This window comes from Meles meles, chromosome 1, assembly GCF_922984935.1.
Source record: "Meles meles chromosome 1, mMelMel3.1 paternal haplotype, whole genome shotgun sequence".
NCBI classification, from domain to species: Eukaryota; Metazoa; Chordata; class Mammalia; order Carnivora; family Mustelidae; genus Meles; species Meles meles.
In genome coordinates, this window is record NC_060066.1 from 60,372,217 (window position 1) to 60,385,104 (window position 12,888).

The 12,888-nt window shown below is 39.9% G+C and overlaps 1 protein-coding gene across 2 annotated transcripts in view; it reads left to right on the top strand.

Moving 5' to 3' along the window:
- The first annotated feature begins 5,650 nt into the window (after positions 1 to 5,650).
- Positions 5,651 to 12,888, top strand: part of UBE2W (ubiquitin conjugating enzyme E2 W) — a 78,844-nt gene continuing 71,606 nt past the window's right edge. For both annotated transcript variants that reach the window (XR_006820304.1, XM_046019255.1), the window contains exon 1: positions 5,651 to 5,752. Coding sequence is in view for 1 of the 2 variants with exons in the window: in XM_046019255.1 (XP_045875211.1) it covers positions 5,651 to 5,752 (102 nt within the window). In the remaining variant the exon portion in view is untranslated. The remainder of the gene's footprint in view (positions 5,753 to 12,888) is intronic.

A 12,888-nucleotide genomic window follows, 5' to 3' on the forward strand; every position in this document is an offset into this window, starting at 1 on the left:
GAAAGTTCATAGGATAAGAAAGAATTAGCTGGCAAGGACAAAATCAGAAGGGCTGTCATCCCTCCTAAGGAGTAGAAGAATGATAAATATGTGTTGGGGCAATAAAGGCCTTATGAGCAGGTGAAGAGGGTGATATGAATTATGATGAAATAATTATGGAATTGTTTCACAAGGAAAATAACTTATCTGGAAAGCTTTGAAGAAATCATTGACTCTCCATTTTACAGATGAAAAAATCCAGATGTAGGGAGATACCTGATCACCCTTCAGTTTCATACCATTTTTTTTTAAAGATTTTATTTATTTATTTGACAGAGAGAGATCACAAGTAGATAGAGAGGCAGGCAGAGAGAGAGAGGGAAGCAGGCTCCCTGCTGAGCAGAGAGCCCGATGCGGGACTCGATCCCAGGACCCTGAGATCATGACCTGAGCCGAAGGCAGCGGCTTAACCCACTGAGCCACCCAGGCGCCCAGTTTCATACCATTTAATGGGAGAGCCAGTCCAAAGACTAGCCACAACTTACTGGTATGGGTGTGTTAAAATCTTGAAATGCCTTTCCCTTTTTAAAATTAGCTTTACTGGGGAGGTGATAGCTGGCTGGTTGGCTCAGTCCGGAGAGCATGCGACTCTTGATCTTGGAGTCATGAGTTTCAGCCTCATGGTCATAGAGACCACTTAAAAAATAAAAACCAGGGGCGCCTGGGTGGCTCAGTGGGTTAAGCTGCTGCCTTCGGCTCGGGTCATGATCTCGGAGTCCTGGGATCGAGTCCCGCGTTGGGCTCTCTGCTCAGCGGCGAGCCTGCTTCCCTCTCTCTCTGCCTGCCTCTCTGTCTGCTTGTGATCTCTCTGTCAAATAAATAAATAAATAATCTTTAAAAAAAATAAAAACAAAAAAAATTAAAAAGAAAAACAGTTTTTTTGGGATATAATTCATATACCATAAATTCACCCATAATAATTACTCAATAATTTTGAGTAAATTTATACAGTTGGGTAACCATCACAATCCAGTTTTAGAACATTTCTGTTCTAAAAAACACTGAAATACTTCAGTAGTGGTTAGTAAATAGCCACTTCCCTCAAATCCCCAAAAGAATCACCCTTCAATTCTCTGAATCACTCCAGACTTCTCTATGATCTATTTACAGTATCTGGTCCACAGAGCAAGGAGCATCCATGTCCTTGCCCCAACACCGAGCAGCTTCTATTCTTCCTGGTTGGCACCTTTGCTACATCTGTGCCCCATCGGTTTTTAAATAACGTTTGTGTACCCCTGGAAGGATCAAGGCAAACATTTAACTCCTCTGGTTCCTAATCTGAGCTTTTCACATAACACCCTGCTTTTCAGAAAGAGAGGAAATGAAGTAAGTGAACAAAAGAAAACAAGAGCTATGAAATTATGTCTACATACAAGATAGACAGGTTTTGAAAGGTCAAGAGATTGAGCTGATATTTATAGTGATGGTTACCTCTTCAGTAAAGGTATTCTTATCTTGAGGTTTATACACTTCTGGTAGTGGATGAACTTCTGAAGATCAGGTACCTCCCTGAAATACAAAATTTCATGAGTACACACATTTTTCTGTGGAGTGGGTCCATGGACCCCCCCTCCCCAAAAAGTATAACTTGCTAGGAACATGTTTGGTGAGAGGTTTGGGGGAGAAGTAAAAAAGAATTGTGCTCAAAGTGTACATACCTGGGGAAAAGAATTTTAGCTAAAGGGATAGGGAAAGGAAAGAAAGTGAAGACAAAGTTCTGATTCACGATTTTATTTACAAGCCAGATATGTATGTGAATCAACTATTTTTGACATGTAGAATAAGTCACACAGATTAGGTCACATATATAAATGCTTTATTATTTTGCTAACTTTCTTTGTCCTCTGTTAGGAGATTCACATGAAATGACTAATTTGGGTTATGCTTTTCCTAAAGTACCACTCTAAATTGTAAATCTGGAGTTTTGGTACTTCATTAAATCCCATCTATGGTTCAACTGGATTATATTAGCATTTTAAAATTGTTAACTATGGCCTGCCAGTAAGTCTACATAAATTACAATGAAGTCAAGTTCATTCCTAGTATATCTATAAATGTGAGTTCTAAATTCAAAATAGTACATCATTCCCATTGCATTTATCTTAGACTTTTTAAGATGGTATTTTGGACATATCATTTAAATTTTTGATGATGTCTACTAGGCACATGGAATTTGAAATCTGGAAGAAAACTTGGAGGATTATGCAGTCTGATTTGCTCATTTTATTGATAAATAAACCCAGAGAGATTAAGAGCCCTGACCAAGCTTGCTCGTGACAGAGGTAGGACAAGGCTACAAACATTGGATTTTTAGCTTGGTGCCTTTTCCAACATTCCGTTAACAAGCTAATAGTTACTGAACTGTGACATTTCTCTGATGAGATCAGTCAGTAGGAGAATATGAACAAACCATCTGTGGAGACATAGGCTCAAGCAAAGACTCAACTCTGCCTCTTCACACTCTGACAAGAGGATTCTCATAGGACTGCTCCTAACTTTCCAGTCTAGTGAATCACTAGAACTCAAACATTCATAAATCATGTAATATTATCAGTATTATGGCATTTTCCCAATGATCACTTTACTAGACTAGACTCTGGTTTACTAGACTCTGGTTTCCAATATTTCCTCCCCTTTTCTGCCAGAAAGTTCAGCTGCTTTCAGTCTTCTGTGTCACAGCCTCTACCTTTGCCTTAGTGGGGACAACCTCAGGCACATACATAGCTTGTGCATGCCCTCTTTTTTTTTTTGTCCTCCAGGCAAGTAGAGGTGGGGTAGTTTGTGAGAGGAGGGAGAATCACCTTCTTGAATGTGATGGTCATTTGTAATTGATGTGGAAATAAAAAAATTATCAAATCTAAGAAAAATAATAATTGCTTAATATCATCTAATATGCATTTTATGTTTACGTTTCTCCAATTGTTTCAAAAATATGTTCTTTACAGTTGGTTTGAGTCAGGATCCAAACAAGGTTAACATGACTGCATTGGCTTAATATATCTCTTAAGTATCATTTTTGCAAATGGTGCTATTAAAAAGATTCTTTAAGGGCATGGGAAATTTTAATCTTACTATTATTGAACTGTTTTCCAAAGTGATTGTCCAAATTTGCTCCTATAGAGCTCTTATAGAGAGCTTCACTCCGCTTTTGGTATTGTCAGACATTTTGCCTGTTGCCTATGTGATAGCAAGCCCCACACTGTAAAGAAATATGTAAGCCTTATCTTCAAACTCTGCATAGTCAAACGTTTTAGATAGAAAAATATTATGCTCCCTGGAGATACTACATGTTCCACACCATCTGAAAGTCACTGTTTTAGCTCCCGAGTACATCAGGATCTTTCATTATATATTAATAAAAACATGAAGAAGATAGTAAGCATATACTACTTAACATTTCCCAGGAAAGATATGACTGGTACTGACTTTTCCCTCCCCTGAAAGTCCTTTTTAAAAGGGCCTTTTTAACATAAAGTCCAAGGGACCAGATGTTGATTTTACTGAGGAGTGTTAAGAATTCTGTTGACTCCCTTCTCTTATTCATATGTCATGGCAGGTTGTTGGTTCTGACGATGTCATAATGCTTTGCTTGTGGAGTCATCTGATGTCACTTATACCTTAGGAAGAATCAGCTTTTAATAAAATGAACTTTAGATGGTAAAACTTGATCTTCTGGAGAAATATTCAGAGATCATGGGGATAAAGATCTCCGGAAGAAAATATATATGGAAAAGCTTTCCTCTTTCATTGAGATATATGGGTTTTACTCACAGTTGAAATGTTAACAACACAACTGAGCTGACACCAGATACGCTTCCAGATGATTCCTGGTTGCTAAGAGCCTCCAAACATTCCTCAAGGACACCGTCCTTTTGCGCAACAAAGGGAAAACCAGCCCATTTCTGGCACTAGGATGGAATTCTAAGAGGAAATGGCAAACCAGTGTAACCTCCTCTCCATCAATTAAGAACAGTTGGTTTAATATTACACCGTAGGATAACTGGTGTATTTTAAAGATCTTTTTCTTTTTTGAACACATTTTACATTAGGGAAGTTCCCGGAGAACATAACGACTTTTTAAAAAAGATTTTATTTGACAGAGAGAAAGATCACAAGTAGGCACAGAGGCAGGCAGAGAGAGGGGGTAAGCAGGCTCCCCCCGAGCAGAGACCCCAATGGGGGGCTCGATCCCAGGACCCTGAGATCATGACCTGAGCCAAAGTCAGAGGCTTAACCCAGGAGCCTCCTGATTTTTTTTTTTTTTTTAAAGATTATTTGAAAGAGAGCCAGCACCAGCAGGGGAGAGGCAGAGGGAGAGAGAAAGGGAGAAGCAGACTCTCCACTGAGCCGGGAGCCCCAAGTGGGGTGCTCAATCCCATGCCTCTGGTATCATGACCAGAGGTGAAGTCAGGTGCTTAACCGACTGAACCACCCAGAGGCCCCCCAAATGATCTATCTTTAGAGTGGGAAGGAGGATATTCTACACTGCTGTTATATTTAAGTCTTACAGAAATTTCTTAAAAAGAGCTCCAAGTTAATAAAATGACAGATTTCAAGCTTTTGTTCTGCTAAAGTAAAAGCCTACTACTCAATATGTCAGCCATTTAAATTTTTAAAAGAGCAAGAACAGGAGGTGCAAGTCTTTGGCTTCCCTTTTCCTCTTAACCAATGACATCTTCGGTTTTGGGATAGCTTTTTTAAAATGTGGCTTCCGATAAATGTTGGCAGAACTGGTGCATTCCCAGAATAAATACTGAATGCTCAGCTTTCCCTATTCAAATACATCCTTAGGTCGAATGACCACAAAACTGCCCACTGTGAAATAGGCTGAAGAGGAGTCCAGATGTGATAGAAGGGGTAAGTGTATCCTCAAAGTGCACTCAAAGTACATTAAAAAAAAAAAATCACGTCTAGGGTCAAATCTCTAAACCAATGTGGATGTCGTAACAACCGTAACTATTACTGACGTGAAGTTTAAAACTGACGGGTTGGAGTAGAGGGGAAACAACAGCACACGAACAAAAGAAAAACTTCAAAAATTTCTCTTCCCTTTCGGGCAAGTTTCAGCTCTACAAATGGACCCTTGCCTTTAAAATAATCAACGTATTGTTTTGCTCTCAATCCTCATCCCATGGTACAAAGAAATCTATGTCTTTCTCCCCCAAATTAGGAATATGAGAAGCCTTTCAGACCGTAAAGACTAGAAAGCAGCTCCACGGAAAGTGGTATCCCGCCCGAAGGATGTGAAAGTGGGCATGGTGGTGTGGAGAAGATATCGATAGGCGGAAAAAATCTTCAAACCATACACCTGTGGTTGGAAAAACAAAACAAAACAAAACAAAAAAATCCACAGGACTGGAGATCATCAAGATTTTAGGGTATATAGAGAAAAAAACAACCGTGGCCAGGTCAGACCAGAAGGGGCGTTTCTTGGGCGACAGGAGTAGCGGGTGGGGCAGCCGCGGACGCCAGAGAGCAGGATGTGATTGAAGGTACCAACAACGCCATTTACCGCGCTCTCGCCTGCCCCTCCCCCCTGGAGGCTCAGCGCGCCAGCCAATCCCCTCCCGCCGTCCCCTTCCCACCGGAGGCCCCGCCCCCGGCGCCCAGGATGCTGGGCCCCCGCGGCGTGACGCGAGCACGGCAACTCCGCCCCCTGCGTCTCTGGCCTCGCCGGCCTTGGGGGGATGGTTCCATCATGGCGTCAATGCAGGTGAGAGGAGTTTGCAGCATCTGGGCGGGCGAGGGAGCCGCCGAGAGGACGCAAGCGTTTTGTCGGGGGCGGCGTCTGGGATTCTGGGGCACCCGGACGGGCTCGGGAGTGGCCCTGGTGGCCGGTCCTTTCCCAGCTTCAGGACGTTGGGGAGGGGTGAAAGGTGGCGAGAAGGGCGGGGGAGGGGGGGGTCCTGGGTCGGTCGAAGCGGACACCAGCCGGCCGGGAAGTTGGGTGATAAAGAAGGCTAAGACAAGGAAAGGGAGAAGTTTGGCGCTGGCTCGGCGGCAGTGGTCTCGGAATCACCTCTTGCTCACTTAGACGTTGGCTTGCCCGCCCGCCTCAGGGATGCCTTCTCCTTGGTCCCCGGCCGGGCGGAAACAGCTGCTCTCGCCGTTGTCGCTGGGGCAAGGGCGGCCCTGAGAGGGGCTGAGTGTGGGGAGCTGAAAAGGCGTTCCGAGAGAGGGCGGCTGACTGCAGAAGCGCTTTGCGGCCTCTGCCCAGGCCTCCCACGCCCAGCTTCCCTGACTGCCCGGCCCCTCGGCTCTCCTCTCTTTGACTCTTAATCCTTTGCCGGGTGGGTACCTTTCTCTGTTGGTCTTCACACTCTCAACGAATATTAGTCCGGCAGCTTACTTTGTCGCTCTTCCCGAAGCTGCACTAGGCCCATCAATATCATTTGCCGCCTAATATGCAGTCTTCCTGAGATCTGAGTCACCAGCCCCTTTATACCTCCGGGATAGCTCGCCCTCAAAAAAAATTTTTTTTTTCCCTACGGTGCCCCACCCTTATGGTCGCGGTAAGGCTACAGCCTTTTGCCCCTCTTCCCTAGATCTTTAGTGGAATCTTAGTTTGGTAGGAGGCGTTTATTAACCCGTGTCCTATCTACCTGACTTAGCAGTTAATGGTTTTCTGCCTTTCCAACTTAATGCACTCCTTTTTTCCAAATCCAAGGAGTTCGAATTTTTTTTTTTTCAGGCAAAGATGGCAACCACAACTGCAGTTTTGTAAAGATTGTCTCTGCATTATCTATAGCCTGCATTTAATTTTACAGATGAAGACTAGCTCGAATGAGAACATATAGGAAGAGAAGGTAGAATGGCAGCTGAGTGCTTTTAGAGTTTCAACAACATCTTAAAGACACCTACGTTTTTCTTAGCATTTAGTGCTTTTGTTTCTGGAAGAATAAGCAAGCCTTCCTACCCTCCCCACCCTCCTTCCCCCCCACCCTCATTTCTAGGCGAGAGCAGTTTTTCTTCTCTTTTCTGCATCTTCCTCTTTTGTGCACATATTTGCTTCACGTTTACTTCTGTGCTTTTGTGTTGTCTGTCCCCTCAACTATTTTCCATGCGATATTCTCTTTACCTTTGCTTCTTCCTCTGGACTTTCCTGCAGAATAGAATAATGTCTTAACTTTCCTACTTTCCGCAGATCAGTGCGGGGGGTGGGGGGGGGGGGGAGAAAAACAAGAACAATTTGAGGAAACAGTATACTTTACACTGTTCTCCCCAGAGACATTAGAGAAGTTTCGTCATTTGAGGCCAAAAAAGGAACTGTGCAACACTAGTTGAACAGGAGATGTATATGACTAAGATTATTTGTATTAAGATTAAAACTATTTAGGACTAAAAATTATGGTTAAAATCCACAACGCTTGTGATTATATTTGACAAGAGAATTATTGGGATAACTAATTAGCTGGTTAGATTCAGACTTAAAGAGTCTGAAAAAGGGCAGATTTCCATTTTTAAGAGAAAAAGTGAGTATAGAACTGAGTCAGTACAGAACTTAATGTTGATAATCTTGAATTTTACATGGTGACTTAAGCAATAGAAAGAAAAATACATGCCAGTGAAATACTGCATTTTTCTGTCTCCCAAGTATTACCGACTGTCTTACCACCCTTTATTCCTTTGTGTCTTCTGATTAGAGGAATGGAAAACTGATGTTTCCTATTTTAATTAAAACTGAATCTTTCCTTTTGTTTGTATTTTTGAAATATCTGATAAAACAGGTTTTCTGGTAGTATCTTGAAAACTAATCTAGATAAATCAAGCTTTTTGAAACACAGTACTACTTTTCTTTGTGGTTATTCTGTCTTCGCTGAACAAAACTTTTTTTCTTACCATCTTAATAGCAAAATTTTGTTTTAAAGATTTCTATTTTTTTAAAGTAATCTTTACACCCAGCATTGGGCTTGAACTCAAAACCCTAAGATCAAGCGTTGCATGCTGTACCAACTGAGCCAGCCAGGAGCCCCTTAATAGCAAAATTGAACTGTTCAGAACAACTGAATTACGTATAAAATTGCAACCAAATTACGAAATTTGTTTATTCACTCATAAATTTCAAGGGCCCACTGTGTCTGATACAGATCACGGTGCTGGAGATAGGGCAGTGAACAAAAGCAAACAAAGATTTCTGCTGTAGGTGGGGGAGACAGTAAGAACCAAATATTTAAGTATTATATTAGGTGATAATACTATTAAGAGAAAGCGTGGAAGGGAGTTAGGAAATGGATATTTTGGGGATTTCAGTTACAGTGCGGTAGGGAAAAGTATACCATACACAAATGCTGCTCTGACCATGTCCTTACCTAAAAAGTTTTCAGATTTCTTTAGTTTATGCCAGGATATTATTGCTGCTGAGATTACTTAAGCTGTAAGAAGAACTATTTTAAAAACCTACAGATTATAGAAATGTAATAAAGGATTTGATTACTTGGTAGAAAGGAAATAAATAGTCTTCAGAATCAACATCAAGTAAGGGTGGACTTTGGCTTTTTCATTGGAGAGTATTTTGAAGTTGAGGTTTTAACTCCTTTAATGTACTCTATCAGGTGCCTCCCAACTTTTTCTCAGGTGGTGCACATAGAAAATAATTTTTGAATCACACACTAAGGTGGATGAAGTAGAACACTGGGAATGAGTATCAGTATTCTGACATGTCTGTAATGCTCGGGTTGCTCTACTCTGTAATATTGCTAAAGTTGTTCTTCAATATACAGTTCAAGGTTGTGGTTTTCAAACTTACTTGAGCCTTTGAGATATTCTTTCTTGTTTTTTTTTTTCCTTTCCTTTTTCCGCCCTACTGTTTCTTACTAGAATGATGTTGCAAATTAACAGGATTATGGTTAGATTATGTTTTAAGAAAGCTTTCTTAGAGAATTGTAGGCTTCTGGCAATACTTAAAAATGTCAGGAGTTAGTGTAAAGAAACATCTCTATTTAATTGTGTTCTAGAAATGTTAAATAACTCTTGTAGATTTTCTGCTTTCTTTTTCCTCTCTTACCTAATGGGAGTCTTAACTGTTGATTTGACTAGATGGAAGGAGATTAAGATTGAGTAACAGATTATGAATGTGTGCTTATTTTCATATGACTTCGAAAGAGTGTTATGTTGTTTTATTCACAACTCTGCACTGCTCTTTACTCAAGTGTCTGGCTTTAGCAATTGAGAGAGGTAGAATATGGGTTCTGACTTTTTCAATAGTCACATTGCCTGGACAGACTCCATATGATTATTGTTTGATGAGGCCGTGAAGGGGTACAGCATAATCAAAACTTAGAAAATGGATTCATCTTAGATCCTGAGGCTTATTCAATACTGGGAACTAGGGAGCTGTTGGGACAAGTCAGGGAAAGGGGGAACAGTATAGAATAGAACGGAAGATACTTTGTTTGAATGAGAAACCTAAACATAGGTGGAGTACAGGTGAATAAGGAATAAAGCTAAGATAATCATCTTAACTTTCAAAGCAGTCACTGTGATACTTTCTTTTAGCTGTTAATCAATTACCGCTTAATTAGACAATTTCTATTTTTATCCCAAAATGTTTGTGTTTCATTTAACTTTTCAGGTCTCTTCCACTCCCCTGGGCCATATATCTCAGGAGAATAGGAAAAATACCTTTTCTTTGTCTCTTAAAGTCACCTGGTGATTACAGTAAATGTTTAACACTTCAAAAAATGTTTCTAATTAGCAAGTTTGCATTAGTTTAATTCTAAGAGAAATCTTTTAAGCAATTCTATAATGGTAAGATTGAGTCCCTATAAAGGAATAACTTAAAGGTGATGTTTTTAATATACATATTCTCCCAAAGTTGACTTATTTTCTTGGTTTATAGGTTTACCATAACCTTAACGGTTTTCAAAGTATTTTTCTGTTCTTTTCTCCTTGGATTCTTACTCCAACCTTGTAAAATGGGAAGTCAGATAATCTTATTTCATTTCAGTAGAAACAGAGAGAGACTTTAGGTAAGTGATCACTTATTTGGAAAGCGACTTACCTAAAATTAATAGCAACTGAGTGCTGAAGCTGCGATTAGAAACCAAGCTCTGAAATCTGTTATGCTATGAAGTTGTATGTAATTAATATGTTAACAAGTTTGGCATTATAGAGAAATCATTGGGATAATTACTTTTCAGTCAAGAAGTAAACGTTTACTGGGATAATATTTTGTAGCTTCTATAGCTAAGATGGGAGAAAAATATTCCTTATATTTTATAATATAATATATTTTATGCATGCATTTTTAAAAGGGTCTTTATGCAGGTACTTATGCACTGAATAAAATTATGGCAGATCTTTACTGTTCAAAGATAGTCTTTATCAAGGAGAGCTTTAAAAGTAGAAGTGATTCTGGCATCTTTCTGAAAATATAGTTCAGCATAGTGTTTATTTAATTGAATATTTGTAACATGTTATTTCTTTGTATCACTGCTCTCTGCATTAATTTTATTTACAAAATACTTGCTCGTGTTTGTGGAGTGTTTTTAATTCTTCATTTGATAGCCTTTTTTGTGAATGCAGGTGTTGGGTCACCAACAAATGGCACATGCCTTTGAGTTACTATATTCTGAGAAAAACTAATCTCATTCAGTAAGTCTTGTAAAAACTTCACTAGGAAAAAAGGCGTAGGATCTGGAATCAGAAGACCTGGATTTAGGTTCAGTTTCACTACTTAACATCTATGTTGCCCAGAAATCACGGTGTCAAGTTGGTGGTTAAGACAAAAGAAAATTAATAGAGAGGTAAACATGTATAAAATTACTTTTTTGACTTTCTTTCTCAAACCCGTTTTTTTCTGTAGTTTTCCCCATTTGGGTACATGGCAACTTTTTTCATCCATTTGTTTGAGAAACCGTGGTTTCATCCCATCCTCTAGTGAAAACATTAGCAAATTCTTTCGAGCTCTACCTTCAAAATATATCCAGAATCCAACTGTTTATCCTTTCTTCTGACTTACTCCATGATATAAATCATCATGATCCTCATCTGGAATATATCAACAGTTCCATAACTGGTTTCCCTGTTTCTGCCCTTTATTCCTTCACTGTGTTTTTCTCAGCCCAAATATTATTTAGATTCTTTCAAAACAAAAGCCTAATGTCACTTCACTTACATCCCTTCTGTGGCTTCCCTGTTTTACTCAAAATATATTGTTGACCCTTTAATAATGACGGGTTAGTGGTGCTGACCCCTGTGCAGTCCAGAATTCATGCATGGCTTTTGATTTCCAAAAACTTAACTCTTGGGTGCCTGGGTGGCTCAGTTGGTGAAGCATCAGCCTTTGGCTCAGGTCGTGATCCTGGGATGGTTCCTGGGATGAAGTCCTGCATCGGGCTTCTCATTCAGCAGAGAGTCTTCGTCTCCTTCCGACCATACCCCCTTTTGTGCGTGTTCTCATACACACACACACACTCTCTCAAATAAGTCTTACAATAAATAATAATAAATAAGTAAAATAAGTAAATTCTTAAAAAGTTAACCACTAATTGCCTACTGTTAGTTGGAAGCCTTATTGATAACGTAGTTAATATATATTTTAAATGTTATATGCAGTGTATACTGCATTATAATAAAGTAAGCTAGAGAAAAAAGTGAAAATCCTAAGGAAGAGAAAATGTATTTATAGTACTGTACTGTATTTATCAAAAAAAATTCATGTGTAAGTAGACCTGTGCATTTCAGACCTATGTTCAGGGGTCACCTATAATTCAGAGTCCCTATTAAGGCATAGAAGGCTTTATTACATTATCTATCTCATTCAGCCCCCCCCCCCCAACTTACCTATATAGTCCTTGCTATTTCTGCCTCTGGGCCTTTACTCTTACTTTCTCTGCTTGGAGTCTTCACCTATCTGGGTGGCTCGCTTCCTTTATTCTCTCAGATCTGTCTTTAAATGCAGTTACTTAGAGAATCCTTCCTTGACCATCCAGTGTAAAATAGCTCTCCCATCCCTGCCACTTAAAATTCCCCTTACCCTGCTAAATTTTTCGTAGCCCTGACATTTATTTATTTACTATTTCTCCTGAACATAACTCAGTACCTGGCATGTAATAGGCCCTCAGTAAATGTTGAAGGAATAAATGAGCACAGCTTGTGGATTCGGATAAACGGTTTGAATTCTAGCTGTGTAACTTTTTTTGCCCAATATAAAATAGAGATAATAATCATATGGGGTAAAATTGCAAATCATTGCATGTGTGGATTTTTATAGTTGTTATATGTTTATATAGTTTATATAGTTTATAGTTGTTATAATGCTCTAGACCTCTTACTTTGAACTACCCCTATCAGATACTCACTTTAAGAAAAAAATTGTTGGGGGGCTCCTGGGTGGCTCAGTGGGTTAAGTCTCTGCCTTCAGCTTGGGTCATGGTCTCAGGGTCCTGGGATCGAGCCACACTTCGGGCTCTCTGCTCAGTGGGGAGCCTGCTTCCCCTTCTCTCTCTGCCTACCTCTCTGCCTACTTGTGATCTCTGTCAAATAAATAAATAAAATCTTAAAAAAAAAAAATTTTTGTCAGGGCACCTGGGTGGCTCAGTCAGTTAAGCATCTGCCTTTGCCTCAGGTCATGATCCCAGGGTCCTAGAATCAAGTCCCCTCTCTGGCTCCCTGCTCCACTGGTAATCCTGGCTCTTTCTGCCCCTCCTTTCATTCATTCTCCCAATTTTTCTCTCTCTCCATCTAATACATAAATAAAAATCTTTTGAAAAAAACTGATTCCTATCCTGTGTTGGCTATCAATGGAAAAGAATCAAATTTTCTGTATGATCCTGTGTCATATGAGATCTCTCCTATTTTCACACTAGGAAGGAGAGAGGAAGTATGGTTTATTTATTTTTTTAAGAT